We start from the raw sequence: 27,645 nt of genomic DNA, 5'->3' as shown, positions 1-27,645 counted from the left end.
GGCTCTATTTGTCTGTCTGTCTCAGGCTCTATTTGTCTGTCTCAGGCTCTATTTGTCTGTCTGTCTCAGGCTCTATTTGTCTGTCTGTCTCAGGCTCTATTTGTCTGTCTGTCTCAGGCTCTATTTGTCTGTCTGTCTCAGGCTCTATTTGTCTGTCTGTCTCAGGCTCTATTTGTCTGTCTCAGGCTCTATTTGTCTGTCTGTCTCAGGCTCTATTTGTCTGTCTGTCTCAGGCTCTATTTGTCTGTCTGTCTCAGGCTCTATTTGTCTGTCTGTCTCAGGCTCTATTTGTCTGTCTGTCTCAGGCTCTATTTGTCTGTCTGTCTCAGGCTCTATTTGTCTGTCTGTCTCAGGCTCTATTTGTCTGTCTCAGGCTCTATTTGTCTGTCTGTCTCAGGCTCTATTTGTCTGTCTGTCTCAGGCTCTATTTGTCTGTCTGTCTCAGGCTCTATTTGTCTGTCTATCTCAGGCTCTATTTGTCTGTCTGTCTCAGGCTCCATTTGTCTGTCTGTCTCAGGCTCTATTTGTCTGTCTGTCTCAGCCTCTATTTGTCTGTCTGTCTCGGGCTCTATTTGTCTGTCTGTCTCAGGCTCGATTTGTCTGTCTGTCTGTCTGTCTCAGGCTCTATTTGTCTGTCTGTCTCAGGCTCCATTTGTCTGTCTGTCTCAGGCTCTATTTGTCTGTCTGTCTCAGCCTTTATTTGTCTGTATGTCTCGGGCTCTATTTGTCTGTCTGTCTCAGGCTCGATTTGTCTCTCTGTCTGTCTGTCTCAGGCTCTATTTGTCTGTCTGTCTCAGGCTCGATTTGTCTGCCTGTCTTTCTGTCTCAGGCTCTATTTGTCTGTCTGTCTCAGGCTCTATTTGTCTGTCTGTCTCAGGCTCTATGTGTCTGTCTGTCTCAGGCTCTATTTGTCTGTCTGTCTCAGGCTCTATTTGTCTGTCTGTCTCAGGCTCTATTTGTATGTCTGTCTCAGGCTCTATTTGTCTGTCTGTCTCAGGCTCTGTGTCTGTCTGTCTCAGGCTCTATTTGTCTATCTGTCTCAGGCTCTATTTGTCTGTCTGTCTCAGGCTCTATTTGTCTGTCTGTCTCAGGCTCAATTTGTCTGTCTGTCTCAGGCTCTATTTGTCTGTATGTCTCAACCTCTATTTGTCTGTCTGTCTCAGGCTCTATTTGTATGTCTGTCTCAGGCTCTATTTATCTGTCTCAGGCTCTATGTGTATGTCTGTCTCAGGCTCTATTTGTCTGTCTGTCTCAGGCTCTATTTGTCTGTCTGTCTCAGGCTCTATTTGTATGTCTGTCTCAGGCTCTATTTGTCTGTCTGTCTCAGGCTCTGTGTCTGTCTGTCTCAGGCTCTATTTGTCTATCTGTCTCAGGCTCTATTTGTCTGTCTGTCTCAGGCTCTATTTGTCTGTCTGTCTCAGGCTCAATTTGTCTGTCTGTCTCAGGCTCTATTTGTCTGTATGTCTCAACCTCAATTTGTCTGTCTGTCTCAGGCTCTATTTGTCTGTCTGTCTCAGGCTCTATTTGTCTGTCTGTCTCAGGCTCTATTTGTCTGTCTGTCTCAGTCTCTATTTGTCTGTCTGTCTCAGGCTCTATTTGTCTGTCTGTCTCAGGCTCTATTTGTCTGTCTGTCTCAGTCTCTATTTGTCTGTCTGTCTCAGGCTCTATTTGTCTGTCTGTCTCAGTCTCTATTTGTCTGTCTGTCTCAGGCTCTATTTGTCTGTCTCAGGCTCTATTTGTCTGTCTGTCTCAGGCTCTATTTGTCTATCTGTCTCAGGCTCTATTTGTCTATCTGTCTAAGGCTCTATTTGTCTGTCTGTCTCAGGCTCTATTTGTCTGTCTGTCTCAGGCTCTATTTGTCTGTCTGTCTCAGGCTCTATTTGTCTATCTGTCTAAGGCTCTATTTGTCTGTCTGTCTCAGGCTCTATTTGTCTGTCTGTCTCAGGCTCTATTTGTCTGTCTGTCTCAGGCTCTATTTGTCTGTCTGTCTCAGGCTCTATTTGTCTGTCTGTCTCAGTCTGTCTGTCTCTGTCTCTGTAAAAGTGCTTACCATCATTTTGTTTGTTTGTTTTCTTCTAGATACACAGAGCTGATTGATGGTAGAGGGAAGATAACAGCTGAGTTCTCCAAACTGCCCAGAAAGGCCATCAGACACCGCACTAGTAAGTGTTGTTATAACCAGGTATAACCAGGTATAACCAGGTATAACCAGCCAGGTGGCACTAGTAAGTGTTGTTTTAACCAGGTATAACCAGGTGTAACCAGCCAGGTGACACTAGTAAGGGTTGTTATAACCAGGTATAACCAGGTGTAACCAGCCAGGTGACACTAGTAAGGGTTGTTATAACCAGGTATAACCAGGTATAACCAGGTATAACCAGCCAGGTGACACTAGTAAGTGTTGTTATAATCAGGTATAACCAGGTATAACCAGGTATAACCAGGTATAACCAGCCAGGTGACACTAGTAAGTGTTGTTATAACCAGGTATAACCAGGTATAACCAGCCAGGTGACACTAGTAAGTGTTGTTATAACCAGGTATAACCATGTATAACCAGGTATAACCAGGTATAACCAGCCAGATGACACTAGTAAGTGTTGTTATAATCAGGTATAATCAGGTATAACCAGGTATAACCAGGTATAACCAGGTATAACCAGCCAGGTGACACTAGTAAGTGTTGTTATAACCAGGTATAACCAGGTATAACCAGCCAGGTGACACTAGTAAGTGTTGTTATAACCAGGTATAACCAGCCAGGTGACACTTGTAAGGGTTGTTATAACCAGGTATAACCAGGTATAACCTGGTATAACCAGCCAGGTGACACTAGTAAGTGTTGTTATAACCAGGTATAACCAGGTATAACCAGCACATAGCATCTTTAGGTGCTAAGCTTCAGCATGATGTGGCACATTTTAACATTCACATAGACCAGTAGTACATTTGTACTGAATGGTGGTATGAATCAATACCTCTTTGATTCTGCCTCGCAGAACCCGAGCCCCCCATTCAGCTAGAGAGGATGGAGGAGACAACCAATAAAATCAGCCTTGCACTAGAGATCCAGAGGAAGGAGGAAGAGGAGGAGTCCAAGAGAAAACCTGGTAGGTATTCTGGTGGTCTTGTACTATATATGGTAGGTATTCTGGTAGTATTGTATATGGTAGGTATTCTGGTGGTCTTGAATATGGTAGGTATTCTGGTGGTCCTGTATATGGTAGGTATTCTGGTGGTCTTGAATATTGTAGGTATTCTGGTGGTCTTGTACTATATATGGTAGGTATTCTGGTGGTCTTGTATATGGTATGTATTCTGGTGGTCTTGTACTATATATGGTAGGTATTCTGGTGGTCTTGTAAATGGTAGGTATTCTGGTGGTCTTGTAAATGGTAGGTATTCTGGTGGTCTTGTATATGGTAGGTATTCTGATGGTCTTGTATATGGTAGGTATTCTGGTGGTCTTGTATATGGTAGGTATTCTGGTAGTCCTGTATATGGTAGGTATTCTGGTAGTCCTGTATATGGTAGGAAATTGCAGTGAATTTAAAAAAAGATTTTAAAAAATAAATTTTAAAATAGCAGGTCAAAAGTGGATCCAGCGACTGTCAACTCAACACCGTAGCCGCCCAGCGGAAGATGGGAACCTCTTGACGAGGCGGCCTTGGTGTTGGTCGCTACAGTATAATCTGTCATGCAGGACAGAGTTGAGGTGTAGTTAAAGATGCCAGATATGGAACCCTCTCGTCTGTAACTGGGTCCATATGGAAAGTACAGAATTCTTTACATCTCCCAGCACCAGTCAGTTTTAATGGGAGGTCTGACACATGGAAGCTATGTTAATATATGTTAATCTATGCGGATCTATGCTAATCTATGCTAATCTTCTCCTATAGGCGCCACTCAATAGAAACAGTATGTTAATTATTACGTCTCCATATATACAGCGATGGATCATTTATCTTCTGGCCACAGGACTGTAGCTGGCGACGAGGAGGATGAAGGGAATGTCAACCAAGCTTTACAATAGCAATGTATTACAGCGAGAATGAGAAACATGAGAGAATGAGAGACATGAGAGACCGCTTTAAAGGGGATTACTTTGACCAGGGCCTACAGGGGAACCTCATAGGACTCTATCCATAGGACTCTACCCAAGGACTCTACCCACAGGACTCTACCCACAGGGGAACCTCATAGGACTCTACCCATAGGACTCTTCCCATAGGACTCTACCCATAGGACTCTACCCACAGGACTCTACCCATAGGACTCTACCCACAGGGGAACCTCATAGGGCTCTACCCATAGGACTCTACCCACAGGACTCTACCCACAGGGGAACCTCATAGAACTCTACCCATAGGACTCTACCCACAGGACTCTACCCGCAGGGCTCTACCCACAGGGCTCTACCCATAGGGGAACACCATAGGACTCTACTCGCAGGACTCTACCCATAGCGGAACCTCATAGGACTCTAGCCATAGGGCTCTACTCATAGGACTCTACCCATTGGACTCTACCCACAGGGGAACCTCATAGGACTCTACCCACAGGGCTCTACCCATAGGACTCTACACACAGGGGAACCTCATAGGACTCTACCCATAGGACTCTACCCACAGGACTCGACCCACAGGGGAACCTCATAGGACTCTACCCATAGGACTCTACCCACAGGGGAACCTCATAGGACTCTACCCATAGGACTCTACCCACAGGGGAACCTTATAGGACTCTACCCACAGGGGAACCTCACAGGACTCTACCCATAGGACTCTACCCACAGGCATCTACCCACAGGGGAACCTCATAGGACTCTACCCATAGGACTCTACCCACAGGGGAACCTCATAGGACTCTACCCATAGGACTCTACCCACAGGGGAACCTTATAGGACTCTACCCACAGGGAAACCTCATAGGACTCTACCCATAGGACTCTTCCCATAGGACTCTACCCATAGGACTCTACCCACAGGACTCTACCCATAGGACTCTACCCACAGGGGAACCTCATAGGGCTCTACCCATAGGACTCTACCCACAGGACTCTACCCACAGGGGAACCTCATAGAACTCTACCCATAGGACTCTACCCACAGGACTCTACCCGCAGGGCTCTACCCACAGGGCTCTACCCATAGGGGAACACCATAGGACTCTACTCGCAGGACTCTACCCATAGCGGAACCTCATAGGACTCTACCCATTGGACTCTACCCACAGGGGAACCTCATAGGACTCTACCCACAGGGCTCTACCCATAGGACTCTACACACAGGGGAACCTCATAGGACTCTACCCATAGGACTCTACCCACAGGACTCGACCCACAGGGGAACCTCATAGGACTCTACCCATAGGACTCTACCCACAGGGGAACCTCATAGGACTCTACCCATAGGACTCTACCCACAGGGGAACCTTATAGGACTCTACCCACAGGGGAACCTCACAGGACTCTACCCATAGGACTCTACCCACAGGCATCTACCCACAGGGGAACCTCATAGGACTCTACCCATAGGACTCTACCCACAGGGGAACCTCATAGGACTCTACCCATAGGACTCTACCCACAGGGGAACCTTATAGGACTCTACCCACAGGGAAACCTCATAGGACTCTACCCATAGGACTCTACCCACAGGGGAACCTCATAGGACTCTACCCATAGGGCTCTACCCACAGGGGAACCTCTTAGGACTCTACCCATAGGACTCTACCCACAGGACTCTACCCACAGGGGAACCTCATAGGACTCTACCCATAGGACTCTACCCACAGGGGAACCTCATAGGACTCTACCCATAGGACTCTACCGACAGGACTCTACCCACAGGGCTCTACCCATAGGGGAACCTCATAGGACTATACCCACAGGACTCTACCCACAGGGCTCTACCCACAGGGGATCCTCATAGGACTCTACCCATAGGGCTCTACCCATAGGACTCTACCCACAGGGGAACCTCATAGGACTCTACCCACAGGGGAACCTCATAGGACTCTACCCATAGGATTCTACCCACAGGGGAACCTCATAGGACTCTAGCCATAGGGCTCTACTCATAGGACTCTACCCATAGGACTCTACCCACAGGGGAACCTCATATGACTCTACCCATAGGACTCTACCCACAGGACTTGACCCACAGGGTAAGCTCATAGGACTCTACCCACAGGCATCTACCCACAGGGGAACCTCGTAGGACTCTACCCACAGGGGAACCTCATATGACTCTACCCACAGGGGAACCTTATAGGACTCTACCCACAGGGGAACCTCATAGGACTCTACCCATAGGACTCTACCCACAGGGAAACCTCATAGGACTCTACCCATAGGGCTCTACCCACAGGACTCTACCCACAGGGGAACCTCATAGGACTCTACCCACATGACTCTACCCACAGGGGAACCTCATAGGACTCTACCCATAGGACTCTACCCACAGGGGAACCTCATAGGACTCTACCCATAGGACTCTAACCACAGGACTCTACCCACAGTGCTCTACACATAGGGGAACCTCATAGGACTCTACCCACATGACTCTACCCACAGGGCTCTACCCACAGGGGAACCTCATAGGACTCTACCCATAAGGCTCTACCCATAGGACTCTATCCACAGGGGAACCTCATAGGACTCTACCCACAGGGGAACCTCATAGGACTCTACCCATAGGACTCTACCCACAGGGGAACCTTATAGGACTCTACCCACAGGGGAACCTCTTAGGACTACCCATAGGACTCTACCCACAGGACTCTACCCACAGGGGAACCTTATAGGACTCTACCCACAGTACTCTACCCAAAGGGCTCTACACATAGGGCTCTACCCAAAGGGCTCTACCCATAGGACTCTACCCATATAGGGGAACCTTATAGGACTCTACCCACAGGGCTCTACCCACAGGGGAATCTCTTAGGACTCTACCCACAGTACTCTACCCAAAGGGCTCTACCCACAGGGCTCTACCCATAGGGCTCTACCCACAGGGCTCTATCAATAGGGCTCTACCCACAGAGCTCTACCCAAAGGGCTCTACCCTCAGGAATCTACCACAGGGCTCTACCCATATGTTTCTACCCACAGGGCTCTACCCACAGGACTCTACCCATAGGGGAACCTCATAGGACTCTACTCGCAGGACTCTACCCACAGGACTCTACCCACGGGGGAACCTCATGGGACTCTACCCATAGTATTCTACCCACAGGGGAACCTCATAGGACTCTACCCATAGGACTCTACCCACAGGACTATACCCACAGGGGAACCTTATAGGACTCTACCCACAGTACTCTACCCAAAGGGCTCTACCCACAGGGCTCTACCTATAGGGCTCTACCCACAGGGCTCTATCAATAGGGCTCTACCCAAAGAGCTCTACCCAAAGGGCTCTACCCTCAGGACTCTACCCATAGGACTCTACCCATAGGGGAACCTCATAGGACTCTACCCACAGGGCTCTATCCATAGGGCTCTACACACAGCGCTCTACCCATAGGGCTCTACCCACAGGGCTCTACCAACAGGGATCTACCCACAGGGCTCTACCCACAGGGCTCTACCCACAGGGCTCTACCCTCAGGAATCTACCACAAGGCTCTACCCACAGGACTCTACCCATAGGTCTCTACCCATAGGGCTCTACCCATAGGACTCTACTCATAGGCTTTACCCATAGAGGAACCTCATAGGACTCTACCCACAAGGCTCTACCCATGAGTCTCTACCCATAGGGCTACACCCATAGGCTCTACCATAGGACTCTACCCATAGGGAAACCCATAGGAATCTACCCATAGGGGAACCCATAGGGCTCTACCCATAGGTCTCTACCCATAGGACTCTACCCATAGGATTCTACCCATAGGACTCGACCATTAGGGAAACCCATTGGGCTCTACCCATAGGTCTCTACCCATAGGACTCGAGCCGTAGGGAAACCAAAATGTCTCTACCATAGAACTCTACCCATAGGACGGTACCCATAGGACTCTACCCATAGGACTGTACCCATAGGACTCTACCCATGGGGAAACCCATAGGGCTCTACCCATAGGGAAACCAATAGGGCTCTACCCATAGGTCTCTACCCATAGGACTCTACCGATAGGATTCTACCCATAGGACTCGACCATTAGGGAAACCCATTGGGCTCTACCCATAGGTCTCTACCCATAGGACTCGAGCCGTAGGGAAACCAAAAGGTCTCTACCATAGAACTCTACCCATAGGACGGTACCCATAGGACTCTACCCATAGGACTGTACCCATAGGACTCTACCCATAGGGAAACCCATAGGGCTCTACCCATAGGGAAACCAATAGGGCTCTACCTATAGGGCTCTAACCATAGGGGAACCTCATATGACTCTACCCACAGGGGAACCTTATAGGACTCTACCCACAGGGGAACCTCATAGGACTCTACCCATAGGACTCTACCCACAGGGGAACCTCATAGGACTCTACCCACAGGACTACCCACAGGGGAACCTCATAGGACTCTACCCACAGGACTCTACCCACAGGGGAACCTCATAGGACTCTACCCATAGGACTCTACCCACAGGACTCTACCCACAGTGCTCTACCCATAGGGGAACCTCATAGGACTCTACCCATAGGACTCTACCCACAGGGCTCTACCCATAGGACTCTATCCACAGGGGAACCTCATAGGACTCTACCCACAGGGGAACCTCATAGTACTCTACCCATAGGGCTCTACCCACAGGGGAACCTCTTAGGACTACCCATAGGACTCTACCCACAGGAGTCTACCCACAGGGGAACCTTATAGGACTCTACCCACAGTACTCTACCCAAAGGGCTCTACACATAGGGCTCTACCCAAAGGGCTCTACCCATAGGACTCTACCCATATAGGGGAACCTTATAGGACTCTACCCATATAGGGGAACCTTATAGGACTCTACCCACAGGGCTCTACCCACAGGGGAACCTCTTAAGACTCTACCCATAGGACTCTACCCACAGGACTCTACCCACAGGGGAACCTTATAGGACTCTACCCACAGTACTCTACCCAAAGGGCTCTACCCACAGGGCTCTACCCATAGGGCTCAACCCACAGGGCTCTATCAATAGGGCTCTACCCACAGAGCTCTACCCAAAGGGCTCTACCCTCAGGAATCTACCACAGGGCTCTACCCATATGTCTCTACCCACAGGACTCTACCCACGGGGGAACCTCATAGGCCTCTACCCATAGGACTCTACCCACAGGGGAACCTCATATGACTCTACCCATAGGACTCTACCCACAGGACTTGACCCACAGGGTAAGCTCATAGGACTCTACCCACAGGCATCTACCCACAGGGGAACCTCGTAGGACTCTACCCACAGGGGAACCTCATATGACTCTACCCACAGGGGAACCTTATAGGACTCTACCCACAGGGGAACCTCATAGGACTCTACCCATAGGACTCTACCCACAGGGAAACCTCATAGGACTCTACCCATAGGGCTCTACCCACAGGACTCTACCCACAGGGGAACCTCATAGGACTCTACCCACATGACTCTACCCACAGGGGAACCTCATAGGACTCTACCCATAGGACTCTACCCACAGGGGAACCTCATAGGACTCTACCCATAGGACTCTAACCACAGGACTCTACCCACAGTGCTCTACACATAGGGGAACCTCATAGGACTCTACCCACATGACTCTACCCACAGGGCTCTACCCACAGGGGAACCTCATAGGACTCTACCCATAAGGCTCTACCCATAGGACTCTATCCACAGGGGAACCTCATAGGACTCTACCCACAGGGGAACCTCATAGGACTCTACCCATAGGACTCTACCCACAGGGGAACCTTATAGGACTCTACCCACAGGGGAACCTCTTAGGACTACCCATAGGACTCTACCCACAGGACTCTACCCACAGGGGAACCTCATAGGACTACCCACAGTACTCTACCCAAAGGGCTCTACACATAGGGCTCTACCCAAAGGGCTCTACCCATAGGACTCTACCCATATAGGGGAACCTTATAGGACTCTACCCACAGGGCTCTACCCACAGGGGAACCTCATAGGACTCTAACCACAGGACTCTACCCATAGGACTCGAGCCGTAGGGAAACCAAAAGGTCTCTACCATAGAACTCTACCCATAGGACGGTACCCATAGGACTCTACCCATAGGACTGTACCCATAGGACTCTGCCCATTGGGAAACCAATAGGGCTCTACCCATAGGTCTCTACCCATAGGACTCTACCCATAGGATTCTACCCATAGGACTCGACCATTAGGGAAACCCATTGGGCTCTACCCATAGGTCTCTACCCATAGGACTAGAGCCGTAGGGAAACCAAAAGGTCTCTACCATAGAACTCTACCCATAGGACGGTACCCATAGGACTCTACCCATAGGAATGTACCCATAGGACTCTACCCATAGGGAAACCCATAGGGCTCTACCCATAGGGAAACCAATAGGGCTCTACCTATAGGGCTCTAACCATAGGACTACCCATAGGGCTCTACCCATAGGACTACCCATAGGACTCTACCCATAGGACTCTACCCATAGGACTCTACCCATAGGACTCTACCCATAGGACTACCCATAGGACTACCCATAGGACTCTACCCATAGGTCTCTACCCATAGGACTACCCATAGGACTCTACCCATAGGACTACCCATAGGACTCTACCCATAGGACTCTACCCACAGGGGAACCTTATATGACTCTACCCACAGGGCTCTAGCCACAGGGGAACCTCTTAGGACTCTACCCATAGGACTCTACCCACAGGACTCTACCCACAGGGGAACCTTATAGGACTCTACCCACAGTACTCTACCCAAAGGGCTCTACACATAGGGCTCTACCCAAAGGGCTCTACCCATAGGACTCTACCCATATAGGGGAACCTTATAGGACTCTACCCACAGAGCTCTACCCACAGGGGAACCTCTTAGGACTCTACCCATAGGACTCTACCCACAGGACTCTACCCACAGGGGAACCTTATAGGACTCTACCCACAGTACTCTATCAATAGGGCTCTACCCACAGAGCTCTACCCAAAGGGCTCTACCCTCAGGAATCTACCACAGGACTCTACCCATATGTCTCTACCCACAGTGCTCTACCCACAGGACTCTACCCATAGGACTCTACCCATAGGGGAACCTCATAGGACTCTACCCACAGGGCCCTATCCATAGGGCTCTACACACAGCGCTCTACCCATAGGGCTCTACCCACAGGGCTCTACCAACAGGAATCTACCCACAGGGCTCTACCCACAGGGCTCTACCCTCAGGAATCTACCACAGGGCTCTACCCACAGGACTCTACCCATAGGTCTCTACCCATAGTGCTCTACCCATAGGACTCTACTCATAGGCTTTACCCATAGAGGAACCTCATAGGACTCTACCCACAAGGCTCTACCCATGAGTCTCTACCCATAGGGCTACACCCATAGGCTCTACCATAGGACTCTACCCATAGGCAAACCCATAGGAATCTACCCATAGGGGAACCCATAGGGCTCTACCCATAGGTCTCTACCCATAGGACTCTACCCATAGGATTCTACCCATAGGACTCGACCATTAGGAAACCCATTTAGCTCTACCCATAGGTCTCTACCCATAGGACTCGAGCCGTAGGGAAACCAAAAGGTCTCTACCATAGAACTCTACCCATAGGACGGTACCCATAGGACTCTACCCATAGGACTGTACCCATAGGACTCTACCCATGGGGAAACCCATAGGGCTCTACCCATAGGGAAACCAATAGGGCTCTACCCATAGGTCTCTACCCATAGGACTCTACCCATAGGATTCTACCCATAGGACTCGACCATTAGGGAAACCCATTGGGCTCTACCCATAGGGAAACCCATAGGGCTCTACCCATAGGGAAACCAATAGGGCTCTACCTATAGGACTACCCATAGGGCTCTACCCATAGGACTACCCATAGGACTCTACCCATAGGACTCTACCCATAGGACTCTACCCATAGGACTCTACCCATAGGACTACCCATAGGACTACCCATAGGCTCTACCCATAGGTCTCTACCCATAGGACTACCCATAGGACTCTACCCATAGGACTCTACCCATAGGACTACCCATAGGTCTCTACCCATAGGACTACCCATAGGACTCTACCCATAGGACTACCCATAGGTCTCTACCCATAGGACTCTACCCAACGGGCTCTGGTCAAATGTTGTGCTCTAAAAAGAGAATAGGTTGAATTTGGATAGCAGGCAGCCTTAGTGAAACCTGAGCTGGTGGTTTGTCTGCTGGGCTCCACTTAACTCGGGGTCCTGACAGCAGCTGCTGTGTTTCAGAGTCGTCCCAGGACTGCCGGAGTCTGCCCTGCCTGAACGGGGGTACGTGTGCGAAGGGCGGCGACTCCTACATCTGCGACTGCATAGCCGGTTTCAAGGGCAGGCAGTGTGAGCTGTGTGAGTTCATGCCTTCTGTCTTGGTCTCCACCACACGACACATTGACATTGGAGTGCCATACACACCATTTAGCTGTCCCCATAGGAAAACCCTTTAAAGAACCTTGTTGGTTCCAGGTAGAATCCTTTTGGTTCCAAGTAGAACTGTTTTGGGTTACATGTAGCTCAGATGGTAGAGCATGGCGAGGGTTGTGGGTTCGATTCCCACGGGTGGCCAGTACAGGGTTGTGGGTTCGATTCCCACGGGTGGCCAGTACAGGGTTGTGGGTTCGATTCCCACGGGTGGCCAGTACAGGAAAAAAAGAAGGAGAAATGTATGTACACTCACTACTGGATAAGAGTATCTGCTAAATGACTCAAAATGTAAAAAATAAAAATCAAATTGAACCATTTCCACAGGGAGTTCTACATGGAACCCAAAATGGTTCTACATGGAACCCAAAATGGTTCTACCTGGAATCCAAAATGGTTCTACATGGAACCCAAAATGGTTCTACCTGGAATCCAAAATGGTTCTACCTGGAATCCAAAATGGTTCTACCTGGAATCCAAAATGGTTCTATTTGGAACCCAAAATGGTTTTACCTGGAATCCAAAATGGTTCTATTTGGAACCCAAAATGGTTCTACATGGAACCCAAAATGGTTCCACCCGTGGGAATCGAACCCACAACCCTGGTGCTGCAACCACCATGCTCTACCAGCATAGTGGTTAGAGCGTTGGACTAGTAACCGGAAGGTTGCAAGTTCAAACCCCCAAGCTGACAAGGTACAAATCTGTCGCTCTGCCCCTGAACAAGGTAGTTAACCCACTGTTCCTAGGCTGTCATTGAAAATAAGAATTTGTTCTTAACTGACTTGTCTAGTTAAATAAAGGTAAAACAATTTTTTTTTAAATGGAACCCAAAATGCTTCTACATGGAACCCAAATGGTTTTACCTGGAACCCAAAACGGTTGGGGACAGCCGAAGAACCATTTTTTTTTCTAGTTTGGCATAGAACAACTGCATTTTCTCTCAGATCAGCTGTCTTGGGCTGTCAGAAAAAATAGATTCAGATGTCTTCCTCATAGGAGGACATCATTTCCCAGCACCATAACTACCCAGCACCATAACTACCCAGCACCATAACTACCCAGCAACATAACTACCCAGCACCATAACTACCCAGCAACATAACTACCCAGCACCATAACTACCCAGCAACACAACTACCCAGCACCATAACTACCCAGCACCATAACTACCCAGCACCATAACTACCCAGCACCATAACTACCCAGCAACATAACTACCCAGCACCATAACTACCCAGCACCATAACTACCCAGCACCATAACTACCCAGCACCATAACTACCCAGCAACATAACTACCCAGCACCATAACTACCCAGCACCATAACTACCCAGCACCATAACTACCCAGCACCATAACTACCCAGCAACATCCTCACATAGAACATAGAACTTTGCAAGTCATAACATAACTATAATATCACCATTCAGGTACAAAGCACTTCAAAACTAAATAGGTTATTTTGAAATACAAGCTTTGCCTTTGGTTTGAACTTGTCCAATCCCGTTCACCAGTAACGCAAGGTGTTATGCTGCAGCAATGTAGGAGATGGCACACACACACACACACACACACACACACACACACACACACACACACACACACACACACACACACACACACACACACACACACACACACACACACACACACACACACACACACACACACACACACACACACACACAGCCCACTTCTCTTTTTAATAGAGTACCACAGTATGAGTCATAATTCCCATAAAACCTAGCGGTCAAACAGGGAAATGGTTCCAATCGTTTTTTTTTCCACCATTCTTTTTTCCCCCCATAGAGAATCTTAGAAACCGTTAAAATAAGGTCTGTGTTTTCGTGTACCCTGGCATAACATTTCGATAACCGTGTAAATCTCTCTCGAACAAGGTGACTTTTGTAAATACATTCTATTTGTCTGTATTATGTGTGTTAAGACACATCAACTGTGAGGCTCTATACTGTACATTTCTACGTCTAAACACCCTCAGTCAAACTGTTTAAACATTTCTTTCCTAAAACCATCAATCACTAGGGAGGAGTGCCAAATTCCACCCTCCCTATCTCTCCTCTCTCTCACTCTTTCTCAGGCTAAATCCCCCTGTCTCTCTCTCTCTCTCTCTCTTCCTCAGAACAAATCTCTCTCTCCCTCTCGTTCACCTTCTCTCTCTCTCCCTCTTTCACCTTCTCTCTCTCTCCCTTTCACCTTCTCTCTCTCTCTCTCTCTCCCTCTATTTCACCTTCTCTCTCTCTCTCTCTCTCTTTCTTTCTTCCTCAAACCAAATCTGGGGCGGAAGGGTAGCCTAGTGGTTAGAGCGTTGGACTAGTAACCGGAAGGTTGCGAGTTCAAACCCCCGAGCTGACAAGCTTCTGTCGTTCTGCCCTTGAACAGGCAGTTCCCAGGCCGTCATTGAAAGTAAGAATTTGTTCTTAACTGGAAAAATAAATAAATAAAAATCCCTTTCTCTGCATCTTCTTCCTTCCTCTCTCTTTCTGTTCATACCAAATCCCTCCCTCCCTATCACTATCCCTCCTTATGTCCCTCTCTCTCTCTCTTCCTCTGACCAAATCCCCCCCCCCCCCTTATCACTCTCCCACCTAATGTCCCTCTCTCCCTCTTTCTTCCTCCCTTTGTCTTCTCCTCAATCCCTCATGTCATATTTAACAGCCCTTTTAACTGCCTCTTCCTTCAGAACCTCTCCTCTCAGTGCTTTAACACATATCTGTGTTTATCTTTGTCCTGCCGCGACCACGTCTGTCTGCAGTCTGCCAGCGAGTGCCCCACCCGTGTACCCGCCTCTACTCTGAAACCAAGAGCGTGCCCGTCTGGGTGGGCGAAGTCTGCCATTACCTGTGAGTGTCAAACAGCGGACGCGGACTTCCTCTGCATGTCTATACACTCATGTCACATGTAGCTGGGTATGTTGGCTGGTATGTTGGCTGGCTGGCTTGCTAGCCTAGTTGGGTATGTTGGTTGGCTGGCTTGCTAGCCTAGTTGGGTATGTTGGCTGGTATGTTGGCTGGCTGGCTTGCTAGCCTAGTTGGGTATGTTGGTTGGCTGGCTTGCTAGCCTAGTTGGGTATGTTGGCTGGTATGTTGGCTGGCTGGCTTGCTAGCCTAGTTGGGTATGTTGGCTGGCTGGCTTGCTAGCCTAGTTGGGTATGTTGGCTGGCTGGCTTGCTAGCCTAGTTGGGTATGTTGGCTGGTATGTTGGCTGGCTGGCTTGCTAGCCTAGTTGGGTAAGTTGGCTGGCTGGCTTGCTAGCCTAGTTGGGTATGTTGGCTGGCTGGCTTGCTAGCCTAGTTGGGTATGTTGGCTGGTATGTTGGCTGGCTGGCTTGCTAGCCTAGTTGGGTAAGTTGGCTGGCTGGCTTGCTAGCCTAGTTGGGTATGTTGGCTGGCTGGCTTGCTAGCCTAGTTGGGTATGTTGGCTGGTATGTTGGCTGTCTGGCTTGCTAGCCTAGTTGGGTAAGTTGGCTGGCTGGCTTGCTAGCCTAGTTGGGTATGTTGGCTGGCTGGCTTGCTAGCCTAGTTGGGTATGTTGGCTGGCTGGCTTGCTAGCCTAGTTGGGTATGTTGGCTGGTATGTTGGCTGGCTGGCTTGCTAGCCCAGCTGGGTATGTTGGCTGGCTAACGTTACAGTCCTGTATTGAACTCTGAAAGCCATATATCTTTTGGAATATATATACACTGCTCAAAAAAATAAAGGGAACACTTAAACAACACAATGTAACTCCAAGTCAATCACACTTCTGTGAAATCAAACTTCTGTGAAATCAAACTGTCCACTTAGGAAGCAACACTGATTGACAATAAATGTCACATGCTGTTGTGCAAATGGAATAGACAACAGGTGGAAATTATAGGCAATTAGCAAGACACCCCCAATAAAGGAGTGGTTCTGCAGGTGGTGACCAGACCACTTCTCAGTTCCTATGCTTCCTGGCTGATGTTTTGGTCACTTTTGAATGCTGGCGGTGCTTTCACTCTAGTGGTAGCATGAGACGGAGTCTACAACCCACACAAGTGGCTCAGGTAGTGCAGCTCATCCAGGATGGCACATCAATGCGAGCTGTGGCAAGAAGGTTTGCTGTGTCTGTCAGTGTAGTGTCCAGAGCATGGGAGGCGCTACCAGGAGACAGGCCAGTACATCAGGAGACGTGGAGGAGGCCGTAGGAGGGCAACAACCCAGCAGCAGGACCGCTACCTCTGCCTTTGTGCAAGGAGGAGCAGGAGGAGCACTGCCAGAGCCCTGCAAAATGACCTCCAGCAGGCCACAAATGTGCATGTGTCTGCTCAAACGGTCAGAAACAGACTCCATGAGGGTGGTATGAGGGCCTGACGTCCACAGGTGGGGGTTGTGCTTACAGCCCAACACCTTGCAGGACGTTTGGCATTTGCCAGAGAACACCAAGATTGGCAAATTCAGATGTGACAGAGTCTGGAGACGCCGTGGAGAACGTTCTGCTGCCTGCAACATCCTCCAGCATGACCGGTTTGGTGTGGGTCAGTCATGGTGTGGGGTGGCATTTCTTTGGGGGGCCGCACAGCCCTCCATGTGCTCGCCAGAGGTAGCCTGACTGCCATTAGGTACCGAGATGAGATCCTCAGACCCCTTGTGAGACCATATGCTGGTGCGGTTGGCCCTGGGTTCCTCCTAATGCAAGACAATGCAAGACCTCATGTGGCTGGAGTGTGTCAGCAGTTCCTGCAAGAGGAAGGCATTGATGCTATGGACTGGCCCGCCCATTCCCCAGACCTGAATCCAATTGAGCACATCTGGGACATCATGTCTCGCTCCATCCACCACAGACTGTCCAGGAGTTGGCGGATGCTTTGGTCCAGGTCTGGGAGGAGATCCCTCAGGAGGCCATCCGCCACCTCATCAGGAGCATGCCCAGGCGTTGTAGGGAGGTCATACAGCACGTGGAGGCCACACACACTGCTGAGCCTCATTTTGACTTGTTTTAAGGACATTACATCAAAGTTGGATCAGCCTGTAGTGTGGTTTTCCACTTTAATTTTAAGTGCGACTCCAAATCCAGACCTCCATGGTTTGATAAATTTGATTTCCATTGATATTTTTTTGTGTGATTTTGTTGTCAGCACATTCAACTATGTAAAGAAAAAAGTATTTAATAAGAATATTTCATTCATTCAGATCTAGGATGTGTTATTTTACTGTTCCCCTTATTTTTTTGAGCAGTGTTCATGTCAGAATTGATTTAATATAGACTGTAAACTTCTTTATATGCTGAAGTCTTCCCTGATTTGAACCCAGTAAGAGACAGGGGTACCTAGGGAAGGAAGGGATGCATCTTCCCTGATTTGAACCCAGTAAGAGACAGGGGTACCTAGGGAAGGAAGGGATACTGTAAAAACACTGACACCTGTTAAATATAGTACTAGTATAACTAATTTCCAGAATGTAAATGGGTTTCATCCCTACAAGAAGCATGTTGAATAATCAGTATTTACATGTACTTTGTATGTTTAGTAGATAAGCTATTTTTCCCCCTTTGTACCCCCCAGGTATAAAATAACGTATAAAGTCCAGCAGGATATTTGCTATCGAGAGATCTGTGGACCACCACTGCTTCCCAAGAAAAGCCCCAGTGAGTTTGATTGAACAGTTCGGTCACCTGAATGAAGTAATTCTTGGCTTTAATATTAATTCATATTGTTGTTTTCACATGTCATTATTCTCTGTTTGGACAGACAGAAGAACTAACAGACAACATTAATGGTTGGTAAAAACAGACATTACAATGAGCAATCTAATAAAATATATTGATTTAATTTCAAATGTAATACAATTTGCTTTGGTTTCAGTTAAAATAAAATTGATATTTTCTACTTTCAGAAAGTTAATCTTGGATGACTCATGTTGACCAGAGATTGGCCTGTTGGATGACCCATGTTGACCCATGTTGACCAGAGATTGGCCTGTTGGATGACCCATGTTGACCCATGTTGACCAGAGATTGGCCTGTTGGATGACCCATGTTGACCCCTGTTGTCCAGAGATTGGCCTGTTGGATGACCCATGTTGCCCAGAGATTGGCCTGTTGGATGACCCATGTTGACCCATGTTGCCCAGAGATTGGCCTGTTGGATGACCCGTGTTGCCCAGAGATTGACCTATTGGATGACCCTTGTTGCCCAGAGATTGGCCTGTTGGATGACCAATGTTGCCCAGAGATTGACCTATTGGATGACCCTTGTTGCCCAGAGATTGGACTGTTGGATGACCAATGTTGCCCAGAGATTGGCCTGTAGGATCAATCAATCACATGTATTTATAAAGCCCTTTTTACATCAGCTGATGTCACAAAGTGCTGTACAGAAAATCCCAAACAGCAAGCAATGCAGGTGTAGAAGCACGGTGGCTAGGAAAAACCTAGAGGAACCAGGCTATGAGGGGTGACCTATGTTACCCAGAGATTGGCCTATTGGATGACCGATGTTGTCCAGAGATTGACCTATTGGATGACCCATGCTGACCCATGTTGCCCAGAGATTGACCTATTGGATGGCCCATGTTGCCCAGAGATTGACCTATTGGATGACCCATGTTGTCCAGAGTTTGGCCTGTTGAATGACCCATGTTGCCCAGAGATTGGCCTGTTGGATGACCCATGTTGCCCAGAGATTGGCCTGTTGGATGACCCATGTTGACCCATGTTGCCCAGAGATTGACCTATTGGATGGCCCATGTTGCCCAGAGATTGACCTATTGGATGACCCATGTTGTCCAGAGTTTGGCCTGTTGAATGACCCATGTTGCCCAGAGATTGGCCTATTGGATGACCCATGTTGCCCAGAGATTGACCTATTGGAGGACCCATGTTGCCCAGAGATTGGTTTATTGGATGACCCATGTTGGATGACCCATGTTGCCCAGAGATTGACCTATTGGATGACCCATGTTGACCCATGTTGCCCAGAGATTGGCCTATTGGATGACCCATGTTGACCCATGTTGCCCAGAGGTTGACCTGTTGGATGACCCATGTTGCCCAGAGATTGACCTATTGGATGACCCATGTTGCCCAGAGGTTGACCTGTTGTAGCCGCAGCTTGAATGAGGATTTGGAGGAAGTTAACAAGTGGAACATGATTGACCCCTACAACCATCAATGAGATTTGGCCCCAGAATCATCAATCATTTCTAACTATTCTATGTCATATTTTTTTTTTAACAGAATTTTCACTCATGATGGATGACAAATGTATCATAAACAGTTCACACCTGTGTAAAATCAAAACATTATACATACCTCATGTCTCACATACAGGGGGCACATAGTCAGCCACCAATTGTGCAAGTTCTCCCACTTAAAAAGATGAGAGAGGCCTGTAATTTTCATCATAGGTACACTTCAACTATGACAGACAAAATGAGAAAAAAAATCCAGAAAAACACATTGTAGGATTTTTTATGAATTTATTTGCAAATTATGGTGGAAAATAAGTATTTGGTCAACAACAAAAGTTTATCTCAATACTTTCTTATATACCCTTTGTTGGCAATGACAGAGGTCAAACGTTTTCTGTAAGTCTTCACAAGGTTTTCACACACTGTTGCTGGTATTTTAGCCCATTCCTCCATGCAGATCTCCTCTAGAGCAGTGATGTTTTGGGGCTGTTGCTGGGCAACACAGACTTTCAACTCCCTCCAAAGATTTTCTATGGGGTTGAGATCTGGAGACTGGCTAGGCCACTCCAGGACCTTGAAATGCTTCTTACGAAGCCACTCCTTCGTTGCCCGGGCGGTGTGTTTGGGATCATTGTCATGCTGAAAGACCCAGCCACGTTTCATCTTCAATGCCCTTGCTGATGGTAGGCTTTGTTACTTTGGTCCCAGCTCTCTGCAGGTCATTCACCAGGTCCCCCCGTGTGGTTCTGGGATTTTTGCTCACCGTTCTTGTGATCATTTTGACCCCACGGGGTGAGATCTTGCTTGGAGCCCCAGATCGAGGGAGATTATCAGTGGTCTTGTATGTCTTCCATTTCCCAATAATTGCTCCCACAGTTGATTTCTTCAAACCAAGCTGCTTACCTATTGCAGATTCAGTCTTCCCAGCCTAGTGCAGGTCTACAATTTTGTTTCTGGTGTCTTTTGACAGCTCTTTGGTCTTGGCCATAGTGAAGTTTGGAGTGTGACTGTTTGAGTTTGTGGACAGGTGTCTTTTATACTGATAACAAGTTCAAACAGATGCCATTAATACAGGTAACGAGTGGAGGACAGAGGAGCCTCTTAAAGAAGAAGTTACAGGTCTGTGAGAGCCAGAAATCTTGCTTGTTTGTAGGTGACCAAATACTTATTTTCCACCATAATTTGCAAATAAATGTATTTAAAAATCCTACAATGTGATTTTCTGGATTTCTTTTTCTCATTTTGTCTGTCATAGTTGAAGTGTACCTATGATGCAAATTACAGGCCTCTCTCATCTTTTTAAGTGGGAGAACTTGCACAATTGGTGGCTGACTAAATACTTTTTTGCCCCACTGTATTGGCAGTTTAGTCCCTCTGCTCAGGGAAATGTGTATATTGTCTGTTTCCTCACAAGCAACCCTATTTTAAAATCTGTATCGATTGATTTAACAATAAATGTAACTGTTTTACCTCTTAGCCAAAAAACATGTTCAGTAATCAGTACTGGAAAATAAATGCCTGTCTTTGTGTCTTTCAACTCTAAACCAACATCACTGCTAGCTAGCTATCATGTAAATAGTGTTTATAGGCTGTTTTGTAGGTGAATATTTTAATAATTAAAATGTTAAAATGTTATTTTCGTGTCACGTTTCATTTCATATTTATTTCAAATGTAATTGTGCAGCTTCAATATGTTTGCGTGTGAATAACGTAGACTGTATAACAGACACCTGTTGGAAAGTAGGGCCTTTATTTGAAGATGTGTTCTCTGCATGTATTGTGCTGCAGTGGCCCACCACAAGGTGTCTTTGTCTACACTGCATCAACCTGATATTTTTTTGGGGGGGGGGTGTATGACATCAAATCAAATCAAATGTATTTATATAGCCCTTCGTACATCAGCTGATATCTCAAAGTGCTGTACAGAAACCCAGCCTAAAACCCCAAACAGCAAGCAATGCAGGTGTAGAAGCACGGTGGCTAAGAACAACTCCCTAGAAAGGCCAAAACCTAGGAAGAAACCTAGAGAGGAACCAGGCTATGTGGGGTGGCCAGTCCTCTTCTGGCTGTGCCGGGTGGAGATTATAACAGAACATGGCCAAGATGTTCAAATGTTCATAAATGACCAGCATGGTCGAATAATAATAAGGCAGAACAGTTGAAACTGGAGCAGCAGCACGGCCAGGTGGACTGGGGACAGCAAGGAGTCATCATGTCAGGTAGTCCTGAGGCATGGTCCTAGGGAGAGAGAGAAAGAAAGAGAGAATTAGAGAGAGCACACTTAAATTCACACAGGACACCGAATAGGACAGGAGAAGTACTCCAGACATAACAAACTGACCCTAGCCCCCTGACACATAAACTGCAGCATAAATACTGGAGGCTGGGACAGGAGGCATTGTACAGTATATGCGTTGTTCGATTAAAATCAAATCAAATTGTATTTATCACATGCGCTGAATACAACTGGTGTAGACTTTATAGTGAAATGCTTACTTACGAAACCTTTCCTAACGATGGAGAGTTTAAAAATAATAATACAAAATAAAATAGTAACTAACACAAGAGGAAGAAAATACAATACACAAGAATGGAGATATATACAGGAAGTACCAGATCAATGTGGAGATATATACAGGAAGTACCAGATCAATGTGGAGCTATATACAGGAAGTACCAGATCAATGTGGAGATATATACAGGAAGTACCAGATCAATGTGGAGCTATATACAGGAAGTACCAGATCAATGTGGAGATATATACAGGAAGTACCAGATCAATGTGGAGCTATATACAGGAAGTACCAGATCAATGTGGAGATATATACAGGAAGTACCAGATCAATGTGGATCTATATACAGGAAGTACCAGATCAATGTGGAGCTATATACAGGAAGTACCAGATCAATGTGGAGCTATATACAGGAAGTACCAGATCAATGTGGAGATATATACAGGAAGTACCAGATCAATGTGGAGATATATACAGGAAGTACCAGATCAATGTGGATCTATATACAGGAAGTACCAGATCAATGTGTAGCTATATACAGGAAGTACCAGATCAATGTGGAGCTATATACAGGAAGTTCCAGATCAATGTGGAGCTATATACAGGAAGTACCAATACCAGATCAATGTGGAGCTATATACAGGGAGTACCAGATCAATGTGGAGCTATATACAGGAAGTACCAGATCAATGTGGCGCTATATACAGGAAGTACCAGTACCAGATCAATGTGGAGCTATATACAGGAAGTACCAGATCAATGTGGAGCTATATACAGGGAGTACCAGATCAATGTGGATCTATATACAGGGAGTACCAGATCAATGTGGAGCTATATACAGGAAGTACCAGATCAATGTGGCGCTATATACAGGAAGTACCAGATCAATGTGCAGGGGTATGAGGTATTTGAGGTAGATATGTACATGAAGGCAGGGTAAAGTGACTAGACATCAGGATAGATAATAATAAGGTATTTGAGGTAGATATGTACATGAAGGCAGGGTAAAGGGACTAGACATCAGGATAGATAATAATGAGTTATTTGAGGTAGATATGGACATGAAGGCAGGGTAAAGTGACTAGACATCAGGATAGATAATAATAAGGTATTTGAGGTAGATATGTACATGAAGGCAGGGTAAAGTGACTAGGCATCAGGATAGATAATAATAAGGTATTTGAGGTAGATATGTACATAAAGGCAGGGTAAAGTGACTAGGCATCAGGATAGATAATAATAAGGTATTTGAGGTAGATATGTAGATGAAGGCAGGGTAAAGGGACTAGGCATCAGGATAGATAATAATAAGTTATTTGAGGTAGATATGTAGATGAAGGCAGGGTAAAGTGACTAGGCATCAGGATAGATAATAATAAGGTATTTGAGGTAGATATGTAGATGAAGGCAGGGTAAAGTGACTAGGCATCAGGATAGATAATAATAAGGTATTTGAGGTAGATATGTAGATGAAGGCAGGGTAAAGTGACCAGGTATCAGGATAGATAATAATGAGGTATTTGAGGTAGATATGTACATAAAGGCAGGGTAAAGTGACTAGGCATCAGGATAGATAATAATAAGGTATTTGAGGTAGATATGTAGATGAAGGCAGGGTAAAGTGACCAGGTATCAGGATAGATAATAATAAGGTATTTGAGGTAGATATGTACATAAAGGCAGGGTAAAGTGACTAGACATCAGGATAGATAATAATAAGGTATTAGAGGTAGATATGTACATGAAGGCAGGGTAAAGTGACTAGGCATCAGGATAGATAATAATAAGGTATTTGAGGTAGATATGTACATGAAGGCAGGGTAAAGTGACTAGGCATCAGGATAGATAATAATAAGGTATTTGAGGTAGATATGTACATGAAGGCAGGGTAAAGTGACTAGGCATCAGGATAGATAATAATAAGGTATTTGAGGTAGATATGTACATGAAGGCAGGGTAAAGTGACTAGACATCAGGATAGATAATAATAAGGTATTTGAGGTAGATATGTAGATGAAGGCAGGGTAAAGTGACTAGACATCAGGATAGATAATAATAAGGTATTTGAGGTAGATATGTACATGAAGGCAGGGTAAAGTGACTAGACATCAGGATAGATAATAATAAGGTATTTGAGGTAGATATGTAGATGAAGGCAGGGTAAAGTGACCAGGTATCAGGATAGATAATAATGAGGTATTTGAGGTAGATATGTACATAAAGGCAGGGTAAAGTGACTAGGCATCAGGATAGATAATAATAAGGTATTTGAGGTAGATATGTAGATGAAGGCAGGGTAAAGTGACCAGGTATCAGGATAGATAATAATAAGGTATTTGAGGTAGATATGTACATAAAGGCAGGGTAAAGTGACTAGACATCAGGATAGATAATAATAAGGTATTAGAGGTAGATATGTACATGAAGGCAGGGTAAAGTGACTAGGCATCAGGATAGATAATAATAAGGTATTTGAGGTAGATATGTACATGAAGGCAGGGTAAAGTGACTAGACATCAGGATAGATAATAATAAGGTATTTGAGGTAGATATGTACATGAAGGCAGGGTAAAGTGACTAGGCATCAGGATAGATAATAATAAGGTATTTGAGGTAGATATGTACATGAAGGCAGGGTAAAGTGACTAGGCATAAGGATAGATAATAATAAGGTATTTGAGGTAGATATGTACATGAAGGCAGGGTAAAGTGACTAGGCATCAGGATAGATAATAATAAGGTATTTGAGGTAGATATGTAGATGAAGGCAGGGTAAAGTGACTAGACATCAGGATAGATAATAATAAGGTATTTGAGGTAGATATGTACATGAAGGCAGGATAAAGTGACTAGACATCAGGATAGATAATAATAAGGTATTTGAGGTAGATATGTAGATGAAGGCAGGGTAAAGTGACTAGGCATCAGGATAGATAATAATAAGGTATTTGAGGTAGATATGTACATGAAGGCAGGGTAAAGTGACTAGACATCAGGATAGATAATAATAAGGTATTTGAGGTAGATATGTAGATGAAGGCAGGGTAAAGTGACTAGACATCAGGATAGATAATAATAAGGTATTTGAGGTAGATATGTAGATGAAGGCAGGGTAAAGTGACTAGACATCAGGATAGATAATAATAAGGTATTTGAGGTAGATATGTACATAAAGGCAGGGTAAAGTGACTCGACGTCAGGATAGATAATAATAAGGTATTTGAGGTAGATATGTAGATGAAGGCAGGGTAAAGGGACTAGGCATCAGGATAGATAATAATAAGAGTAAAATAGAGAACAGAGTAGCAGCAGCAAATGATGGCAGAAGCTGTCTCTGAGCCTGTTGGACCGACAGCCAATGCTCCGGGTACCATTTGCTGGACGGTAGCAGAGTGAACAGTCTATGGCTTGGGTGGCTGGAGTCTTTGGGTATTTTTCGGGCCTTCCTCTGACACCGCCTGGTATAGAGGTCCTGGATGGCAGGAAGCTTGGCCCCCAGTGATGTACTGGGCTACCTACACCATGTATGTAATGCTTTTGCAGTCAAGGGTGGTGCAATTGCCATACCAAGCGGTGATGCAGCCAGTCAGGATGCTCTCGATGGTGCTGATGGTCCTTAGTGATGTGGACGCCAAATATCTTGAAGCTGTCTAGGGGAGATCAAATAGGTCCAACATTGTTCTATTAGAGGACCAAGCAACATTTGAATCAATCACACACCTATGATGTTACCTGCGGTGTGTTAGTTTGATGAGAATCCATTGCGTTATTCAATTTTTTAAAAAATAGTTTTTTTTGTCGTTATACAAAATAGACTGTAAATTACCATTCATCTGCATGTAACGAAATGTTATCAGGCGCGTTTCCCGGACCCTGGACAACCCTCGTTGTCCCCTCCCTCCAGTGAAAGCTGAGATTACTCCGGGAAGGAACAACAAGGACCATGAAAGGACAAACCTGGATGTTATTTTTTTTTGTTGGGAGGAGGAGGGGGGGGGGAATCGTTACTATTTATCTTAACGGGATCTCAAATTAAACATATCTAAGTAGGATAATATACGCAAAGGATAGTGAATTTCAGAATTGTATCCAAATCTTCGCAAACGTGACAACCTGAAAAAGGAACCGCATATAAACGCGGGCCGAGTTAGTTAGCTGACTGTGGCTCGCCTGTTTAAATAACAAGAACCACGAACAACCCGGGGAGACGCCGAGGTTGAACAACAAGTAGTAATGTTGCCCTTTAAACATTAACTTCAACTACGGGTGATAAATACATCGAGGATTTGGAAACAAAGTGGGATAATCGACTTTTATTTATTTGTTTCCAAGAAGAAGAAGAAGCGCAAACAACCTACAAGACATTTGAAATGTTGGAGAAACCGGGACTGGTTCTCCGCTGTCGGAGCCCCTCCGTTTACCGAGACTGGACACATTCGGTTCAGTGGAGCCTCGGGGGTTTCTTTTTGCTACTGTTTCTGGAAGGGACCGTGTGTCTCGCCAACCCCAGCACTAGTGTCCCTACTCTGGACATCAACAACCACCCCAGTGTCAACGTCTACATGAGTGAGGAGGAGGTCAACAAGCTTTTGGGTAAGAACCATTGATCTAAAATAAAACATACCTAGTTGTCTACATGTGAGTCAGTTCCAACACTGATTTACTGCAGGGTTGAGAGGGGTGCATACCATGGCTAGACAGATAACCTCTTGTTTTGGGAGTTAACTAGTTAGTTACACCGGCTGGGTTGATCGCTACTATCTTGTAGAATATGGCCCGCTGAGGATGGGGTCTTTTTCAACAAAATGTAGCTCAGCTTTGTGGGAGATAAAAGTGCTAACCTAATTAACATCAAGCAAGATACACGCCACGTCTTTTGTTTGCCAAGTTTAAAAGTTGACCCATAAAGCAAGTAGTAAGTCATTGTGATTTTGTAACATGTCGTTTTGAGATACAAGCTCAACACGTGACTCATACATTATCCTATATACCGATTCACCCATAAGGGAATGAATGCCTTTGGCGCAAAATATGTCAAGTGTGTCTAGTGAGTGAACATTACTAACATGGAAAATGGCTGAAATGAGAGATGTAGTAATTTTTTTTTTTTTCTTCCCGATTCAAACCCCATGTCTTTTCGAAACTAATTATGCTAAGAGGAAACACATGAAATGAGGACAGGGACCACTTTGTATTGAAGGAATGGTGAGACTGCTGCAACATTGAGAGCCAGACCATATTGCCAGGCTAACATACACCCAGAGCCAAACACATGCATCATATTCTTTAGACTCTAAAAAACGGAATCTGAGCTCTAGTTTAGACCTAAACCATCATATATAATGACTATTCCAGATACACAATGGCTGTATGG

The 27,645-nt window shown here is 46.2% G+C and overlaps 2 protein-coding genes and 1 long non-coding RNA gene across 8 annotated transcripts in view; 2 read left to right on the top strand and 1 right to left on the bottom strand.

Moving 5' to 3' along the window:
- LOC110524992 (sushi, nidogen and EGF-like domain-containing protein 1) overlaps positions 1-21,393 on the top strand; it is a 155,577-nt gene extending 134,184 nt beyond the window's left edge. For all 5 annotated transcript variants that reach the window (XM_090233026.1, XM_090233064.1, XM_090233100.1 and 2 more), the window contains 7 exons: positions 2,080-2,162; positions 3,000-3,110; positions 12,402-12,518; positions 15,367-15,454; positions 18,132-18,214; positions 18,318-18,345; positions 18,463-21,393. In XM_090233026.1, the coding sequence (XP_090089152.1) occupies positions 2,080-2,162; positions 3,000-3,110; positions 12,402-12,518; positions 15,367-15,454; positions 18,132-18,214; positions 18,318-18,343 (508 nt within the window). In that variant the 3' untranslated portion in view covers positions 18,344-18,345; positions 18,463-21,393. The remainder of the gene's footprint in view (positions 1-2,079; positions 2,163-2,999; positions 3,111-12,401; positions 12,519-15,366; positions 15,455-18,131; positions 18,215-18,317; positions 18,346-18,462) is intronic.
- A 503-nt stretch (positions 21,394-21,896) lies between these two features.
- On the bottom strand, positions 21,897-26,201 carry LOC149985342 (uncharacterized). Its single transcript, XR_016495891.1, has 3 exons — positions 26,098-26,201; positions 25,839-25,921; positions 21,897-21,996 (listed from the first exon to the last, which is right to left on the bottom strand). It is a non-coding gene; the product is annotated as an uncharacterized LOC149985342 (long non-coding RNA).
- Positions 26,147-27,645, top strand: part of LOC110524778 (receptor like tyrosine kinase) — a 118,348-nt gene continuing 116,849 nt past the window's right edge. The window contains exon 1 of one of the 2 annotated variants that reach the window (XM_036982788.2): positions 26,147-26,864. In XM_036982788.2, the coding sequence (XP_036838683.2) occupies positions 26,642-26,864 (223 nt within the window). In that variant the 5' untranslated portion in view covers positions 26,147-26,641. The remainder of the gene's footprint in view (positions 26,865-27,645) is intronic. The other variant, XM_036982740.2, reaches the window with a different exon arrangement.

The sequence above is a fragment of the Oncorhynchus mykiss genome, chromosome 1 (genome assembly GCF_057628025.1).
Source record: "Oncorhynchus mykiss isolate SJ-2025 chromosome 1, ASM5762802v1, whole genome shotgun sequence".
NCBI classification, from domain to species: Eukaryota; Metazoa; Chordata; class Actinopteri; order Salmoniformes; family Salmonidae; genus Oncorhynchus; species Oncorhynchus mykiss.
The sequence above is the reverse complement of the archived record's forward strand: the minus strand, read 5'-3'. Positions and strand labels throughout refer to the sequence as shown.